General features: G+C 39.0%; 1 protein-coding gene across 13 annotated transcripts in view; it reads left to right on the forward strand.

Annotated features, from left to right (window-relative positions):
- Positions 1 to 19,898, forward strand: part of ALG6 (ALG6 alpha-1,3-glucosyltransferase) — an 81,861-nt gene that overhangs the window by 1,146 nt on the left and 60,817 nt on the right. For 3 of the 13 annotated variants that reach the window (XM_049879467.1, XM_049879455.1, XM_049879454.1), the window contains exon 2: positions 1,456 to 1,723. In XM_049879467.1, the coding sequence (XP_049735424.1) occupies positions 1,642 to 1,723 (82 nt within the window). In that variant the 5' untranslated portion in view covers positions 1,456 to 1,641. Of the gene's footprint in view, positions 1 to 750; positions 1,123 to 1,455; positions 1,724 to 1,797; positions 3,522 to 5,656; positions 5,756 to 6,892; positions 7,026 to 19,898 lie in introns of those variants that run through there. The other 10 variants (XM_049879457.1, XM_049879458.1, XM_049879466.1 and 7 more) reach the window with 9 other exon arrangements.

Here is a 19,898-nt window from a genome sequence, read left to right on the forward strand (position 1 = left end):
TGCCTTAATCTGGCCCTGACTGGGCGGAAAGACCTTCCAGACTGTAATGAACAAATTAGGCTACAAAAAGTGTATGGTAGACTTTGTTGTATTATATAGTGGTCTCATACAGTATTTGTCCTTTTCTGGTAGACTTAATTACACTTAGCATAATACCCTCCAGATTCATCCATGTTGTAAGATGCTTCACAGATTCATCATTATTCTTTATCGTTGGGTAATACTCTACTGTGTGTGTGTACCATAATTTGTTTATCCGTTTATCCATTCATCTCTGTGGCCTAGGATGGGCATTTAGGTTGTTTCCATCTTTGTGCTGTTGCAAACAGTGCTGCAGTGAACATGGGTGTGAGCTGTGTATTTTTAAAAATAGTACTAATTATTATATTTGTTGTTGAGGATGTACGCAGCAAAACATACACCAGTTCAACAGTTTCTTATGTAAAATTCAGTGACATTGATTACATTCTTTGAATTATACATTCTTACTCTCCTTTTTTTGAGCTGTTCCTCCCCCATTAATGTAAACTCATTGCCCCCTAAGGTTCCTATCTAACCATTAGAGTTGCTGCTGATTTGTAATTTAATTTTTCTGGATATACTTAAAGTATATCCTGTGGTTAAAATGGCTGTTTTTCAGAGAGACAAAAATGTCACTTTGATTTTTACTTTCAAACCCCCAATATAAAGAAAAAAAAAAGAAATATATAACTGGTTAATTATGTTTTACTGCTTTTCTGTTTTCTCAAGATTTGAAGCTATTCTCGTTGATTTTTGCGAAGATTCTTTCTCTAAGGTGAAGGATTGGTGTGGTTAGTGCAAGCATATTTTGGAAGAAAAGAAGTTAAAACCCAAATTACAGAATGACTTTAAATCAAAAAACAAAAAACGACCAAATGCCTTGTCGTCGAGTCGATTCCAACTTATAGTGACCCTGTAGGACAGAGTAGAACTGCCCCATTGGTTTCCAAGGAGCAGCCGGTGGATTCAAATTGCCGACCTTTTGGTTAGCAGCCAAATGCTTAACAACTGTGCCACCAGGGCCGCAGAATGACTTTAGTGGAAGACTTTTCCCAAACTAAATACCGAGACACAAATGTTCTCTTTATGTTCCTACTGAAGGTAAAGTAAATCACCCCTTTGTCCACCTTTGTGGTGTAATTTTTACCTGTAGGTGAACTTGCTGTAGATAGACCTGACTGTTCTGCTATCTATGGTATCTATTGTTTTTCTTTTCTTAGAAATATATCTTTCTGAGAGCAAATTCTTACTACTTCTTTAGACATATTGAGCACCATTTAACAGGGAGAGCTACTCTTTAGGTGTATTTCCCAAACTATCCCCTCTGTTTTGCATTCTTCCCTCTTTATCTCTATTTTTCTTTGGTTTAATGGGTTCACTATTACAGGAATTGTGCTCAATTAAATCTTGGTATCTTTTTTTTTTTTTCCCCAGGCTCCTACTTCATAGACTTAAACATCAGCTTTTAACTGTTTAAAAACGAGGAATCACTTAAAAGCCTCTCAAACTCCTAATTCCAAAGAAGTGATAATATTTCTCTAATCAAGGAAAGAAGACTTTGAATTAAAAGTATTCCGGCACTGATCCTGTTTTTTCCTTCTCTAAATCAGAAGAACAACAATGGAGAAATGGTACCTGATGCCTGTAGTGGTCTTAATAGGACTAACAGTACGGTGGACAGTTTCTCTTAATTCTTACTCAGGTAATATATTTTTACTGCTTAAAAGATAAGTAAATACTCCTTTGAATAAAGCTTTTTTTTTTTTTTTTTTGCAGGAGCGGTTTAAGCATTTACAGTATGTTGATTGGAACAGAGAAGAATTTTAGGCTTTATTTGTATGATCAAGTAAATACATGTAAATTTCTAATCCCAATAAAAAGACATGTGCAGGAGCTAAATAGAAGCATGAGCTTTGTGTTGTGAGAAAACAAAAATGTATTCTAGCTGAGAAAATGACAAATTGAGAAACAATTATGTATTAGGCAGTGAAGAGAGAGAAACGAGGTAGTACTTCAAGGGAGGAACAGAGTCAAAGGAGGCTTTTTTGCTTAGGGTAGAAAAGCAACCAAACCAAACCCGTCGTGGTCGAGTGGATTCCGACTCATAGTGACCCTATAGGACAGGGTAGAATTGCCCCATAGAATTTCCAAGGAGCGCCTGGTGGATTCGAACTACTGACCTTTTGGCTAGCAGATGTAGCTCTTAACCACTATGCCACCAGGGTTTCCTTGTTTAGGGTAGAGAAGGCATAGTACTAGATTAGACTGAAAGGAAGAGAGTATTAGCGAAGAAAAGATTAGGAATGTTATGAGAGAGAAAGGGGAAAATCAATGGTGTGTGGTTCAGGAGACTGTGGAGATGGGATTAAATTTAACACTGCAAGTATTTATTTAGTACTTTTTATACTCTAGGCTATAAGTTGGAATTGACTCCACAGCATCAGGTTTGGATTTTTGGTTTATATTCTAGGCAGGAGCTCTGGTGGTGCAGTGGTTAAAGCACTCAGCTGCTAATCAAAAGGTCGGTGGTTCAAACCCACCAGCTGTTCCTCTGGAGAAAGATGTGGCAGTCTGCTTCTGTAAAGATTTACAGCCTTGGAAGCCCTATGGGGCAGTTCTACTCCATCCTATAGGGTCGCTTGACGGCAACAGGTTTGTTCTTGTTTGTATATTCCAGGCACTGTGCTAGATGCTAGGTGAATACCCAATACTTAAGAAACCCACATTTTAGTGGGAAAGTGGTCATAATACAATGTAGAAGTATGTGTGAGGTACAAACATAACATAGAAAAGTGAATGATCTGGACACATTAGAGGAGGTTTTCCAGAGGAAGTAATGTTTGAGTTCATGTTTGAAGGATGGGTTGGAATTTGCAATGCAAATGAAATGGAGGAAGGTATTTTAGGCAGCAGGAATGTGCAGAGACAGTGGCATGAGAGGGCATGGTTATTATAAATATTCAGTATTGGGTTAGCATAAAAAGAACAAAAGGGGGGGAGGGAGTGGCTAGAGATTTGGCTTTACAGTTAGCTAGGTAGATAGTTTTGAGTTTTAGAAAAATGTGTGCTTTATGATAGTGAAAAGGAATTGTAGGGAAAAGAGGTTGGAAGTAAAGAAACCAAACAGGAGACAATAATAATAATAGACGTAATAGCTATTATTAGTGTTTATCATATCCTGGACACTAAGTATTTTTTTAAGTACTCACCACACAATTTAAGATAGGTAATATCTTTCATTTATAAATGAGAAATGAGACAGCCCATAAATGGCAACTGGGATTAAAATTTGACTTAAAAGTCAGTGCTCTTATGACTCTGCTCTGCTCTATGGCTTCTCAGAAAGAAGAAAACCTGAACTAAGGCAATTATAAGATGGAGAAATGAATTTGGAGAACGTTGAGGAAATGAAATCACTTGGAAGCAGCAGTAGACTTGGGTCAAATCTTAGTTTTTTCACCTGATCTTAGGGGAAGTTACTTAATCTCCCTGAGCCTCAGGTACCTTATCTACAAAGTTTAACAAATATTTTCACAGGGTAGTTGTGAGGATTAATTGAGATAATATGTATGAATTATGTTTTCTTTGTTTTTTTTTTAATTTTATTGTGCTTTAAGTGAAAGTTTACAAATCAAGTCAGTCTCTCACATATAAACTTATGTACACCTTACTACATACTCCTGCTTACTCTCCGTCTAATGAGTCAGCCTGCTCCCTCCTTCCAGTCTCTCCTTTCATGACCATTTTGCCAGTTTCTAACCCTCTCTACCCTCCCATCTCCCCTCCAGACAGGAGATGCCAACATAGTCTCAAGTGTCCACCTGATACAAGTAGCTCACTCCTTGTCAGCATCTCTCTCCAACCCATTGTCCAGTCCAATTCATGTCTGATGAGTTGTCTTCTGGAATGGTTCCTGTCCTGGGCCAACAGAAGGTTTGGAGACCATGACCGCTGGGATTCTTCTAGTCTCAGTCAGACCATTAAGTCTGGTCTTTTTATGAGAATTTGGGGTCTGCATCCCACTGTTCTCCTGCTCCCTCAGGGGTTCTCTGTTGTGTTCCCTGTCACGGCAGTCATTGGTTGTGGCCAGGTACCATCTAGTTCTTCTGGTCTCAGGATGATGTAAGTCTCTGGTTCATGTGGCCCTTTCTTATGTTTTCTTTTTAATAGTTTATGAATATAACCAGCATATTTATGGCTCGTAGCCATTATCTCATTTGATCCTCACATTAGATCATTTAATCTGAGTGTCTGAAGTACCATAGGCACTGGTTTTTAGGGTGACCAAGAATAATAAATGATGCCTTCCCTAGAAAATTCACAGTCTGTTGGGTAGAGTGGACATATAATACTTACTACATACATACTGCATAAATACATCAAACCCAAACCACTGCCGTCGAGTACATAAATACATACTACGTTAAAATACAGTGTGGTATGAACAAAGTAGGAACCCTAATACTGCGTGGTTAAGTGCTGAGCTACTAACCAAAAGGTTGGTGTTTTGAACCACCAGCTGCTCTGTGGGAGAAAGATGTGGCAGTTTGCTTCCATAAAGATTTACAGCCTTGGAAACCCTGTGGGGGCAGTTCTACTCTATCCTGTAGGGTCGCTAGGAGTCAGAATCAACTTGATGGCAATGGTCATGAACAAAGTAGACTGGGAACACAAGGGATGACTTCTAACTCAGATGGAGAAGACTTGGAGTATTACATTTCAGTTTGTTCTGGAAGGAAGAGAAGGATTTTACTAGGCAGAAAAGGGGAGTGAGGAGAGTATTCCAGTAAGAGGGAATCGTTGTTAGGTGCCGTCGAGTCAGTTCTGACTCACAGTGACCTTATGTACAACAGAACAACAGACTGCCCAGTCCTGTGCCATCCTCACAATCGCTGTTATGCTTAAGCCTGTTGTTGCAACCACTGTGTCAGTCCATCTCGTTGAGGCTCTTCTTCTTCGCTGACCGTCTGCCAAGCCTGATGTCCTTCAATGACTGATCCCTCCTGTAAGAGGGAAAAGCATGAACAAAGACCAAGAGCTGTTCTTTGTGGAAAAGTGAAGATTTAAGTGTGACTGGAATACAGAGCGCATGAAAAGATGCAGTGGTGGGAGATGACCAAAAAAAAAAACCCTCTGCCTTTGAGTTGATTCCGACTCATAGCGATCCTACAGGACAGAGTAGAGCTGCCCCATAGGGTTTCCAAGGAGCAGTTGGTGGATTCGAATTGCTGATCTTTTGGTTAGCAGCCATAGCTCACTGTAGCTCTTAACCACTGCACTAACAGGGCTCTGGTGGGAAATGAGACAGTAAAAATAAATTGGGGCCACACTGTGAGCCAAACTAACGTGAGAGTTTTATCCTTCGGACAGTGGGGTTTTTTAAGGGGAGAGGTCACAGAGAGGCTTTATTTGTGTGATCAAGAAAATTTAAATTTTTAATCCCAAAAAAAGGACATGTATAAGAGCTAAATAGACATTTTTTAAGAAAGAGGACAGCTCTAGAGGCAGCATGACATTTAGAGAACTAGGAGAGTTTGATGGCTGGAAGACCACAGTGGCACATCTGTGTGCAGTGACTACTGTATTTTTATACGGATAACTCGTACCTTCTGCATTTGTGCTAATTTTTTTACAGCAGCATGTGGAGGAAGATTGGCATGGCGGTGCTTGTGAGGGTGCCTTGCAGGGGGTAGGGGAAGGAGGGGAGGACACGGCCAGCAAACAAGTGCAGAAGGTATGTGTTATTTTTATTAAAAAAAAAAAGGTATAGATAAATTTATAAATAAGGTTTATCTGAAGTGTTGTTAGCACATAGCTGATTGCAGCGGCCCTGGCAAGGGATATTGAAGGCTTGCACTAAGTGGCTAAATTTGAGAGCCATAATCGAGTTAAAATCAATGAGATGTAAGGGTGAATTGTATGTGAGGATAAATAAAAGGGAGGAGCTTGAGAATGATTCTCATTTCTAGTTCAGAGAGAACTAGAAGTAGAACAGAGTCACTGGGGAAGGTAATAAATTCCATTTTGGATGTGTTAAGATTTAGGCACATTTTAGTCATATAAAAAGGGGTAAGTTTGAAGAGATGGAGTTTGGTCAGGGAGGCACAGGAACACATAAATCCATCTTCAGCTATTCACAGAGAACACTTTACTGCTCGAGGCAGCCTCTGCCTTTATACTCCAGTGCAGCTGTCTGGTGACCTAGATTGGACCAACTGCAGAGCTCCTTTTTTGCATGTGAAATTAGCTCAGAGGCACCTAAAAACAACAGAACCCAAGGAGGCAGCCTCTACTTTGCCCAGTTCCCTTAATCTTACATCCAACCTCAGACAGAGTAAAGCAAGTGCAAGTGTTGAGCCCAAAAGTATTTCCTGCAATTCCTAGAGCAAACTGTATCTAGGTCACACCCATTTCAAGACTTTCTAGTGTTGCTGCATTTCCCAAGTGGGAGGGTTCTTGTGCGCCACATCCTTTGGGACATTTGGTAGTATTCAACAGGTCAGTTTTTGCCGGTCTGGAATGTGTGAAATGATACTTCATTGTGGTTTTCATTTGAATTTCCTTCATTATCGATAGGATCAAGTATATTTTCATATTTATTGGTCACTTGAATTTGCTTTTCTGTGAAATATTTACATCATTTATATATTTTCTATTGTTTTTTTCTTACGTATTCTCTATTTTGGATTTTTTTTCTTAGGTGTTCTGTATTCTGGAAACTAACCTATATCCAAGTTACACATATCTTTTGCCAGTTTGTGGCTTGTCCCTTTACACTCTAAGCTGTCTTGATGAACCGAAATTACTATTATAAAATAATCACCTTTGTCAATCTTTTTCCTTTATGATTTGTGCTTTCTCTATCTTTAAGAAACCCTTGCTCCATAGACACATCCAAACTCCCTGAGGGACCAAATTACTGGGCTGAGGTCTGTGGGAACCATGGTCTCGGGGAACATCTAGCTCAGTTGACAAATAAAGAAAATGTTCTACATTCTACTTTGGTGAGTAACATCTGTGGTACTAAAAGCTTTTGAGTGGACATCTAAGATACTCCACTGGTCTCACCCCATCTGGAGCAAGGGAGAATGAAGAAAATCAAAGACACAAGGGAAAGATTAGTCCAGAGGACTAATGGACCACAACTACCACAGCCTCCACCAGACTGAGTCCAGCACAACTAGACAGTGCCTGGCTACCACCACTGGCTGCTCTGACAGGGATCACAATAGAGGGTCCTGGACAGAGCTGGAGAAAAATGTAGAACAAAACACTAACTCATGCACAAAAAGGAGACCAGACTTACTGGCCTGACAGAGACTGGAGAAACCCTGAGAGTATGGCCCTGGACACCCTTTCAGCTCAGTAGTGAAGTCACTCCTGAAGTTCATCCTTCAGCCAAAGATTAGATAAGCCCATAAAACAAAACAAGACTAAATGCGTGCACCAGCCCAAGGGCAAGGACAAGAAGGCAGGAGGAGATAGGAACGGTGGTAATGGGGAACCCAAGGTTGAGAAGGGGAGAGTGTTGACATATCATAGGGTTGGCAGCCAGTGTCACAAAGCAATATGTGTATTAATTGTTCAATGAGAAGTTGGTTTACTCTGTAAACCTTCATCTAACGTACAATAAAAAATATATATATATTAAAAAAAAAGAAAACCCTTTCCTACTCCTAGGTCACAAAGATTTTTCTAAACTTTTCTTTAAGTTTTAATGTTTGTTTTTCCTATTTAAGTTTTTATCTCCTTAGCATTGATTTTTGTGTATAGTGTGTGAGAGAGGGATCCATTTTAAGTTTTTTTCCATGTTGATAATCAGTTCCTTCAGTTCACTGATCTTTACTACATGCTGTCTATATCAGTTTTTCATATATATGTGGATTTTCTGTTTTGATTTGTTTATCCAATACTGCTATATCTTATTAATACTGTAAGTTTACATTAAGGCAAGTTTTCCTACCTGATAGTTCTGCTTCAGGAGTGTCTTTGCTATCTTGGCTTTGCTGTTGCATATTATTTTAGGCATAATTTCTAAAATGCCCTCCCAAAGATGTCCCACCTTTGTCCTCTGATCCTGTGATTATGATGATATATCACACTCATGATTATGTTATATGACACAGTTGACTTTTAAATATAGGGAGATTGGGTTGGATTATCCAGATAAGCCCAGAGTAATCTGTGAGCCCTTAAAAGCAGAGAACTTTTCTCCAGCTGGTGGCAGAAGGGGAAACCTTTATGTTTTGAAGATGGAAGGGGCCACATGAGAAGAAATGCAGATGCCTTCTAGTTGTAGAGAAACCCTCGATTAGATGGATTGACACGATAGCCACAACAATGGACTCAAATATACCAGTGATCATGAAGATGGTGCAAGACTGGGCAGTGTTTCGTTCTATTGTCGTAAGGTTGCCATGAGCCCAGCTGACAGCCAGCATGAAAATAAGAACCTCAGAATGATAGCTACAAGGAATCAAGTTCTTCCAGTAGCTTGAATGAACTTGGAAATAGATTCTTCCTCTGAGCCTCCAGATAAGAGTCCAGACTGGCTGACTTCTTGTTTTCGGCCTTGTGAGACACTGAGCAGAGAACTCAGTCAAGCCCACCTAGATTTCTGACTGACAACTGTGAGATAATAAATGGATGTTATCCTAACCTGCTAACCTGCTAAGTGTGTAGTAATTGTTATATAGCAATGGAAAAGAAAGGTAATCAAATGGCATGTGAAATTATTGAATAATATCATTAATATCACATGCTAGCAAAATTCTCTAAAGATAATTCAAAAATGACTGCAGCTGTACCTCAGCAGGAAACTGCCAGAAGTTCAAGCTGGATTCAGAGGAGAACTTGGAACGAGGGATGTCATTACTGTTGTCAGATGGATCTTGGCTGACAGAAGAGAATACCAGAAGATGTTTGCTTGTGTTTTATTGATTACATGAAGGCATTCGACCACGTGATCATAACAAATGTATAACATTGTGAAAGTGGGAATTTCAGAATACTTAATTATGCTTATGTGAAACTACATGGATCAGGAGCAGTCATTCAAACAGAACAAAGATCTGCTGGTTCAGTATTGGAACAGGCGTGTGGTGGGGTTGTATACTTTCACTGTACTTATTCAATCTGTACGCTGAACAGATCTGAGAAGTCAGACTGTATGAAGAAGAAGATGGCATCAGGATTTAGAGAAGACTCGTCAACAGCCTGTGATGTGCGGATGACACAACCTTGCCTGCCAAAAACAAAGATGACTTGAAGTACTTATTAAGTTAAAAGACAACCATATTTTTCGCAAATAACACGCACATTATAAATTTTTGCCAACTGCACAACACCTCTGCATGTTATTTTTGTAAGTATACTATGCCATTTTTTTTTGGTTACAATACTGACTTCAGTTGACACTAAGAAAACATAATTTAAACTATGAAATAAGCAGACCTCACATAACCTGATGGTTTCACTTAAGATGATATGATAAGGTTTTCACATTCAACTGTTGAGCTAGTATGCTATAATTATCAAATGAATAGAAACAAATGTACAGTTTAGATTGTTTATTTTCTGTTGACCAGGGGACAACCAAACTTGAACCGTGACTTCTTTAACATGGCTTATACCTTGACTCTACAATTATGATCAAAGGTAACATTTTGGACTATTTTTATACACGTAAGCAGGAGATTAAAGAAAATGAACAGAACAATATACTTCGCCTGTAATATGGGAAGATGAGTGAATGAGGCCGAAATTCACTTCTGAAAATGTTGGAAGACACGCGTGGTGTGTGCATGGGTGCACTGTGCCACAACTGTTTTACTTAATTTCATCTTTTCTGTGCATTGTATGTGAGGGTGCGTTATTTACATGGGCACATTATTTGTGAAAAAATATGGTATAGCCTTCAGCATGAATTACACTAGAACGTGAAGAAAATGAAAATCCTCACAACTGGACCAGTAAACCACCTCATGAAAAATGGAGAAAAATTGAAGTTGTCAACAATTTCATTCTACTTGGATCAACAATCAACACCCATGGAAGCAGCAGTCAAGAAATCAAATGACGTACTGCATTGAGCAAATCTGCGGCAATAGACTTCTTAAAAGTTTTAAAAAGCAAAGATGTCACTTTTATGACTAAGATGTGTCTGACCCAAGCCATGGCCTCTTCAGTTGTCTCATATGCATATGCAAGTTGGCTACTGAAAAAAGAAGACAGAAGAATTGATACACTTAAACTGTGGTGTTTGGCGAAGAATAATGAAAATACTGTGGTCTGCAGAAGAATTAATGAATCAGGCTTAGAAGAAATACAGCTAGAATAATCCTTAGAAGCAATGATGGAGCAATTTCTTCTTACTTACTTTGGACACTTCTTCAAGAAAGACCAGTTGCTGGAAAAGGATATTATGTTTGGTAAAGTAGAGGACCAATGAAAATGAGGGAAACCCTCAGTGAGATGGATTGACACAATCGCACAACAGTGGACTCAAACATACCAGTAATCATGAAGATAGCACAAGACTGGGCAATGTTGTGTTATACATAAAGTTGCCCTGAGTTGGAGCTGACTTGACAGCAATTAACAACAGCAAATAGAAAAGCAATACATAAGTATGTATCTTTTTTGAAATGGATTCTCAAAGTCCATTGAAAAACCCTGTTGGGGTTTGATACTATTGACCAATTTGGGGGAGAATTGGCAATCATTACCCTACTGGGGCTTCTAATTTATTATGATGTATTTCTCCATTTATTTAAGCCTTCCTTCATGCCTTTCAACAAAAGCTTATAATATTCTACCTAAGAGCCTTGTACGTCCTTTCTAAGATACATTCCTAGGTATCATGTATTTTTTTCTAATCAGTGTAAATGATAATCTTTTAAAAATTGTTTTTCTAGATGTTTGTTTTTGGGGTATACCAAGGTGGTTGGCTTTTTATTTTGTTTATTATATTTGGAAGTCTTTCTAATCTTATTATATTTTAATTTAAATTTTTTTTTGGTGCAAATATACACTGGAAAACACACCAATTCAACAATTTCTACATGTACAATTTAGTTACATTGATGGCATTCTTAAACCTTTCTGTCTTTTTCCAGATTATTCCACCACCACCAGTATACACTCACTGTCCCCTAAGTTTCTCATCTGACCTTTTGAGTTGCTGTTGTCAATTTGTTCTACAGAGATAGTTGTTTAAAAGAACTCTATGCTCAAGGCAGACATTCTCTAAGCTAATGAGTTTAATAATTTACAGCTAAGCTAATTGTTTGGCTTAAAGATGACTTCAGAGGATAGTTTTGGTTTAAGGTTTAAAGATTATCTCTTAGGGGGTCATCCAGCCTCAGTTACTCCAGAAGTCTGGATTCCATGAGAATTGAAAACTGTGATCTATATTTCCCACTCCCACCTACCCCCCTTTCCCCCTGTTTTGATCAGGATTCTTCTGTAGAATCTTTGATTAAAACATTCTGTAATGGTAGCTGGGTACCATCCATTTCTTCTGGTCTAATGGCAAAGGACTTTCAAACCTTATTAATTTTAATAATTAAATATTGTTTAGGATTTTAGTTGCTTCATGATATTTGGCCCCATAAATTAGACATTAATGCTATTAGTTTATATAATTAATATTTATTTAGCTTACCCTCACATTAATCATTTTCTTTGCTCATTCTTCCTTCTTACATGTCACATCTTCTTTGGGATACTTTTCCTACTTGCTGAAGTATATATATCTTAGAGTTTTTTTTGTTTTGTTTTGTTTTTTCAGTGAGGGTCGGTTGGTGCAAACAGTTTTTGTTTGTCTGAAAATGTCTTTATTTTACTTGCAGTCTTAAAGTTTTATTGGGTATAGAATTCTGTGTCGACAGTTATTTATTTATTTTTTTAATTAACTTTTATTGAGCTTCAAGTGAACGTTTACAAATGAAATCAGTCTGTCACATATAAGTTTACATACATCTTACTCCATACTCCCACTTGCTCTCCCCCTAATGAGTCAGCCCTTCCAGTCTCTCCTTTCGTGACAATTTTGCCAGCTTCCCACTTTCTCTATCCTCCCATCCCCTCTCCAGACAGGAGATGCCAACACAATCTCAAGTGTCCACCTGATATAATTAGCTCACTCTTCATCAGCATCTCTCTCCCACCCACTGTCCAGTCCCTTTCATGTCTGATGAGTTGTCTTCGGGAATGGTTCCTGTCCTGTGCCAACAGAAGGTCTGGGGACCATGGCCGCCGGGATTCCTCTAGTCTCAGTCAGACCATTAATTATGGTCTTTTTATGCGAATTTGGGGTCTGCATCCCACTGATCTCCTGTTCCCTCAGGAGTTCTCTGTTGTGCTCCCTGTCAGGGCAGTCATTGATTGTGGCCGGGCACCAACTAGTTCTTCTGGTCTCAGGATGATGTAGGTCTCTGGTTCATGTGGCCCTTTCTGTCTCTTGGGCTCTTAGTTGTCGTGTGACCTTGGTGTTCTTCATTCTCCTTTGCTCCAGGTGGGTTGAGACCAATTGATGCATCTTAGATGGCTGCTTGTTAGTATTTAAGACCCCAGATGCCATATTTCAAAGTGGGATGTAGAATGTTTTCATAATAGAATTATTTTGCCAATTGACTTAGAAGTCCCCTTAAACCATGTTCCCCAAACCCCCGCCCTTGCTCTGCTGACCTTTGAAGCATTCATTTTATCCTGGAAACTTCTTTGCTTTTGGTCCAGTCCAACTGAGCTGACCTTCCATGTATGGAGTGTTGTCCTTCCCTACACCTAAAGCAGTTCTTATCTACTAATTAATCAATAAAAAGCCCTCTCCCTTCCTCCCACCTTCCCCCCCTCGTAACCACAAGAGTATGTGTTCTTCTCAGTTTATACTATTTCTCAAGATCTTATAATAGTGGTCTTATACAATATTTGTCCTTTTGCTTCTGACTAATTTCGCTCAGCATAATGCCTTCCAGGTTCCTCATGTTATGAAATGTTTCGCAGATTCGTCACTGTTCTTTATCGATGCGTAGTATTCCACTGTGTGAATATACCACAATTTATTTACCCATTCATCCGTTGATGGGCACCTTGGTTGCTTCCAGCTTTTTGCTATTGTAAACAGAGCTGCAATAAACATGGGTGTGCATATATCTGTTTGTGTGAAGGCTCTTGTATCTCTAGGGTATATTCCGAGGAGTGGGATTTCTGGGTTGTACGGTAGTTCTATTTCTAACTGTTTAAGATAACACCAGATAGATTTCCAAAGTGGTTGTACCATTTTACATTCCCACCAGCAGTGTATAAGAGTTGCAATCTCTCTGCAGCCTCTCCAACATTTATTATTTTGTGTTTTTTGGATTAATGCCAGCCTTGTTGGAGTGAGATGGAATCTCATCGTAGTTTTAATTTGCATTTCTCTAATGGCTAATGATCGAGAGCATTTTCTCATGTATCTGTTGGCTGCCTGAATATCTTCTTTAGTGAAATGTGTGTTCATATCCTTTGCCCACTTCTTGATTGGGTTGTTTGTCTTTTTGTGGTTGAGTTTTAACAGAATCATATAGATTTTAGAGATCAGGCGCTGGTCGGAGATGTCATAGCTGAAATTCTTTCCCAGTCTGTAGGTGGTCTTTTTACTCTTTTGGTGAAGTCTTTAGATGAGCATAGGTGTTTGATTTTTAGGAGCTCCCAGTTACCGGGTTTCTCTTCGTCATTTTTGGTAATGTTTTGTATTCTGTTTATGCCTTGTATTAGGGCTCCTAGGGTTGTCCCTATTTTTTCTTCCATGATCTTTATCGTTTTAGTCTTTATGTTTAGGTCTTTGATCCACTTGGAGTTAGTTTTTGTGCATGGTGTGAGGTGTGGGTCCTGTTTCATTTTTTTGCAAATGGATATCCAATTATGCCAGCACCATTTGTTAAAAAGACTATCTTTTCCCCAGTTAACTGACACTGGTCCTTTGTCAAATATCAGCTGCTCATATGTGGATGGATTTATATCTGGGTTCTCAATTCTGTTCCATTGGTCTATGTGCCTGTTGTTGTACCAGTACCAGGCTGTTTTGACTACTGTGGCTGTATAATAGCTTCTGAAATCAGGTAGAGTGAGGCCTCCCACTTTCTTCTTCTTTTTCAGTAATGCTTTGCTTATCCGAGGCTTCTTTCCCTTCCATATGAAATTGGTGATTTGTTTCTCTATCACCTTAAAAAATGACATTGGAATTTGGATCGGAAGTGCGTTATATGTATAGATGGCTTTTGGTAGAATAGACATTTTTACTATGTTAAGTCTTCCTATCCATGAGCAAGGTATGTTTTTCCACTTAAGTATGTCCTTTTGAATTTCTTGTAGTAGAGCTTTGTAGTTTTCTTTGTATAGGTCTTTTATATCCTTAGTAAGATTTATTCCTAAGTATTTTATCTTCTTGGGGGCTACTGTGAATGATATTGATTTGGTTATTTCCTCTTCGATGTCCTTTTTGTTGATGTAGAGGAATCTAAGTGATTTTTGTATGTTTATTTTATAACCTGAGACTCTGCCAAACTCTTCTATTAGTTTCAGTAGTTTTCTGGAGGATTCCTTAGGGTTTTCTGTGTATAAGATCATGTCATCTGCAAATAGAGATAATTTTACTTCCTCCTTGCAAATCTGGATGCCTTTTATTTCTTTGTCTAGCCTAATTGCCCTGGCTAGGACTTCTAGCACGATGTTGAATAAGAGCGGTGATAAAGGGCATCCTTGCCTGGTTCCCGTTCTCAAGGGAAATTCTTTCAGGTTCTCTCCATTTAGAGTGATATCGGCTGTTGGCTTTGCATAGATGCCCTTTATTATGTTGAGGAATTTTCCTTCAATTCCTATTTTGGTGAGAGTTTTTATCATAAATGGGTGTTGGACTTTGTCAAATGCCTTTTCTGCATCAATTGATAAGATCATGTGGTTTTTGTCTTTTGTTTTATTTATGTGGTGGATTACATTAATGGTTTTTCTGATATTAAACCAGCCTTGCATACCTGGTATAAATCCCACTTGATCATGGTGAATTATTTTTTTGATATGTTGTTGAATTCTATTGGCTAGAATTTTGTTGAGGGTTTTTGCATCTATGTTCATGAGGGATATAGGTCTGTAATTTTCTTTTTTTGTAATGTCTTTACCTGGTTTTCGTATCAGGGAGATGGTGGCTTCATAGAATGAGTTGGGTAGTATTCCGTCATTTTCTATGCTTTGAAATACCTTCAGTAGTAGTGGTGTTAACTCTTCTCTGAAAGTTTGGTAGAACTCTGCAGTGAAGCCGTCCGGGCCAGGGCTTTTTTTTGTTGGGAGTTTTTTGATTACTGTTTCAATCTCTTTTTTTGTTATGGGTCTATTTAGTTGTTCTACTTCTGAATGTGTTAGTTTAGGTAGGTAGTGTTTTTCCAGGAATTCATCCATTTCTTCTAGGTTTGCAAATTTGTTAGAGTACAATTTTTCGTAATGATCTGATATGGTTCTTTTAATTTCAGTTGGTTCTGTTGTGATGTGGTCCTTCTCGTTTCTTATTCGGGTTATTTGTTTCCTTTCCTGTATTTCTTTAGTCAGTCTAGCCAATGGTTTATCAATTTAGTTAATTTTTTCAAAGAACCAGCTTTTGGCTTTGTTAATTCTTTCAATTTTTTTTCTGTTCTCTAATTCATTTAGTTCAGCTCTAATTTTTATTATTTGTTTTCTTCTGGTGCCTGATGGATTCTTTTGTTGCTCACTTTCTATTTGTTCAAGTTGTAGGGACAGCTCTCTGATTTTGGCTTTTTCTTCTTTTTGTATGTGTGCATTTATCGATATAAATTGGCCTCTGAGCACTCCTTTTGCTGTGTCCCAGAGGTTTTGATAGGAAGTATTTTCATTCTCGTTGCATTCTATGAATTTCTTTATTCCCTCCTTGATGTCTTCTATAGCCCAGTCTTTTTTCAGGAGGGTATTGTTCATTTTCCAAGTATTTGATTTCTTTTCCCTAGTTTTTCTGTTATTGATTTCTAGTTTCATTGCCTTGTGGTCTGAGAAGATGCTTTGTAATGTTTCGATGTTTTGGATTCTGCAAAGGTTTGTTTTATGACCTAATATGTGGTCTATTCTAGAGAATGTTCCATGTGCGCTAGAAAAAAAAGTATACTTTGCAGCAGTTGGGTGGAGAGTTCTGTATAAGTCAATGAGGTCAAGTTGGTTGATTGTTGTAATTAGGTCTTCCGTGTCTCTATTGAGCTTCTTACTGGATGTCCTGTCCTTCTCTGAAAGTGGTGTGTTGAAGTCTCCTACTATAATTGTGGAGGTGTCTATCTCACTTTTCAATTCTGTTAAAATTTGGTTTATGTATCTTGCAGCCCTGTCATTGGGTGCATAAATATTTAATATGGTTATGTCTTCCTGATCAGTTGTCCCTTTTATCATTATGTAGTGTCCTTCTTTATCCTTTGTGGTGGATTTAAGTCCAAAGTCTATTTTGTCAGAAATTAATATTGCTACTCCTCTTCTTTTTAGCTTATTGTTTGCTTGATATATTTTTTTCCATCCTTTGAGTTTTAGTTTGTTTGTGTCTCTAAGTCTAAGGTGTGTCTCTTGTAGGCAGCATACAGACGGATCGTGTTTCTTTATCCAGTCCGAGACTCTCTCTTTATTGGTGCATTTAGTCCATTTACATTCAGCGTAATTATAGATAAATAAGTGTTTATTGTTGTCATTTTGATGCCTTTTTATTTGTGTTGTTGACAATTTCATTTTTCCACATACTTTTTTGTGCTGAGACGTTTTTCTTAGTAGATTGTGAGATCCTCATTTTCGTAGTGTTTGACTTTATGTTTGTTGAGTCGTTACGTTTTTCTTGGCTTTTATCTTGAGTTATGGAGTTGTTATACCTCTTTGTGGTTACCTTATTATTTACCCCTATTTTTCTAAGTAAAAACCTAACTTGTATTGTTCTATATCGCCTTGTATCACTCTCCATATGGCAGTTCTATGCCTCCTGTATTTAGTCCCTCTTTTTGATTATTGTGATCTTTTACATATTGACTTCCGTGATTCCCTGTTATGTGTATTTTTTTTTTTTTAATTAATCTTAATTTGTTTTTGTGATTTCCCTATTTGAGTTGATATCAGGATGTTCTGTTTTGTGACCTTCTGTTGTGCTGGTATCTGATATTATTGGTTTTCTGACCAAACAATATCCTTTAGTATTTCTTGTAGCTTTGGTTTGGTTTTTGCAAATTCTCTAAACTTGTGTTCATCTGTAAATATCTTAATTTCGCCTTCATATTTCAGAGAGAGTTTTGCTGGATATATGATCCTTGGCTGGCAGTTTTTCTCCTTCAGTGCTCTGTATATGTCGTCCCATTCCCTTTTTGCCTGCATGGTTTCTGCTGAGTAGTCTGAACTTATTCTTATTGATTCTCCCTTGAAGGAAACCTTTCTTTTCTCCCTGGCTGCTTTTAAAATTTTCTGTTTATCTTTGGTTTTGGCGAGTTTGATGATAATATGTCTTGGTGTTTTTCTTTTTGGATCAATCTTAAATGGGGTTCGATGAGCATCTTGGATAGATATCCTTTCGTCTTTCATGATGTCAGGGAAGTTTTCTGTCAGGAGTTCTTCAACTACTTTCTCTGTGTTTTCTGTCCTCCCTCCCTGTTCTGGGACTCCAATCACACGCAAGGTATCCTTCTTGATAGAGTCCCACATGATCCTTAGGGTCTCTTCATTTTTTTTAATACTTTTATCTGATTTTTTTTCAGCTATGGTGGTGTTAATTCCCTGGTCCTCCAGACGTCTCAGTCTGCATTCTAATTGCTCGAGTCTGCTCCTCTGACTTCCTATTGCGTTGTCTAATTCTGTAATTTTATTGTTAATCTTTTGGATTTCTACATGCTGTCTGTCTATGGATTCTTGCAACTTATTAATTTTTCCACTATGTTCTTGAATAATCTTTTTGAGTTCTTCAACAGTTTTATCAGTGTGTTCCTTGGCTTTTTCTGCAGTTTGCTTTATTTTGTTTCTGATGTCTTGAAGCATTCTGTAAATTAGTTTTTTATATTCTGTGTCTGATAATTCCAGGATTGTATCTTCATTTGGGAAAGATTTTGATTCTTTTGTTTGGGGGTTTGGAGAAGCTGTCATGGTCTGCTTCTTTATGTGGTTCTATATGGACTGCTGTCTCCGAGCCATCACTGGGAAACTAGTTTTTCCAGAAAATCCGCTAAAAAAAAAAATGCAGTCAGATCCCTATCAGAATTGCGTTTGGATTATAACCGCCACCTTGTTCCCTGTAAGGATGAAATTCTGAGATTGGGATCATATATGCTTGGCTGTAGCTGGTTCTGTGTTTTTAGTCTAATTAGGGGTGGATTTTTGGTCCCTGGGTTTTTTTTTTTTTTGTTCCTTCTCTCAGGCCGAAAGAGTGCGTTAGGAAAAGACGAAAAGAAAAAAAAAGAGGGGGGGGAAGCAAAGCTGCCGCGGAGCCGGAGCCGTTCTCCCTCTGGCTCAGGCAATTCCAATGTTAATGAAGCTGCCTGGGAAGGGTGGGGGAGGGATCAGAGAGATAGGAGAGTATCACCTCAGAATATAGCCAGAGTTGCTTGTCTTGCTTGGAATGACTATTTATATCTGAGATTCCCGCGGGCCGTGTCATCTATGTGTGCTGGCTGTGTGGAGATTGCTCCCGGGGGTCTGGCCCGCTGAAGCCATGGTCACATCCTCCGCTGCCAGTCCAAATCCTAGCGTCAAGGTTCCCCTGCTGGGACGCTTTACTCCCGACTCCAAAATCAGTCGCTGCCTCCCGGGGACTTCGCGTCCCGCCAGCCACGTCACCGCGCCGCCTCCGCGAACTGGCTGGGCCCCCTCCCGGGGTTGGTTCAGGGGAGTGGAGCAGTTCCCTGTGCTTGTGCTGTGACAGCGCCCAGTCAAATGCCTGGTGGCACGATTCCCCGGCTGGTACACTGCTCTCCCAGCTCCAAGACCAGTCACTGCCTCCCAGGGACTTCTCCCACCAGCTGCGTCGCCACGCCGCCCACGCGAACTGGCTGGACCCCCTCCCAAACTGCTGGGCCCCCTCCCGGGGTGAGTTCAGGGGAGTAGGGCTGGGCCCCTTGTTTGCGCCGTCAGCTCCCCTGGGCCCTGCCCTAAATCAGGTGCCAAAGGTTACCTGACTGGGACGCTGGCTCCAGGCTCCGAAAACAATCGCTGCTTGCCCGTATTTGTTCGTTTTCTGTCTCTAAATCTGTGTTTTTTGTTCAGGGTTCGTAGATTATTATGTACGTGATCGATTCACTTGTTTTTCCGAGTCTTTGTTGCAAGAGGGATCCGAGGTAGCGCCTACCTAGTCCGCCATCTTGGCTCCGCCTCCTCTCGACAGTTATTTTTAATAATACTTTGACATTTTCATTTCATTGTCTTTTAGCTTCTATTGCTAAGGGTCAGACATCAGCTGCCATTTTAACTGTTATTCTTTTGTAGGTAATTTCGCTTTTTTGTCTGTCTGCATTTCAGTGATGTATCTAGGTGTGAATTAAAAAAAAAAATTATAATTTCCTTGGCTTTCTGACTCCCAGAAATGGTATCTTTCATCTGTTCTGGAAACCTCTCAGCAGCTGCTCTTTCTTCTCATTCTTTTTCTTCCTTGTAGAACTCAGGTTTGATATATGCTGGACCTTTTGTCATTTATTAATTGGATAGATGTGTATAGGGCTTACTATGTGCCAGGGACTGGTAATGTAGCAGAGAAAATGCAGATAAAAACCTTTGCCCTCATTGACTATGTAATTTTTTGTTGTTATTGCTTCAAATATTGCATCTACCATACTATTTCCATTCTTTCCTTGTGTAACTCTTCTTAGATGTATTTTGGGTCTTTTCAT

Source organism: Elephas maximus, chromosome 3 (assembly GCF_024166365.1).
Source record: "Elephas maximus indicus isolate mEleMax1 chromosome 3, mEleMax1 primary haplotype, whole genome shotgun sequence".
NCBI classification, from domain to species: Eukaryota; Metazoa; Chordata; class Mammalia; order Proboscidea; family Elephantidae; genus Elephas; species Elephas maximus.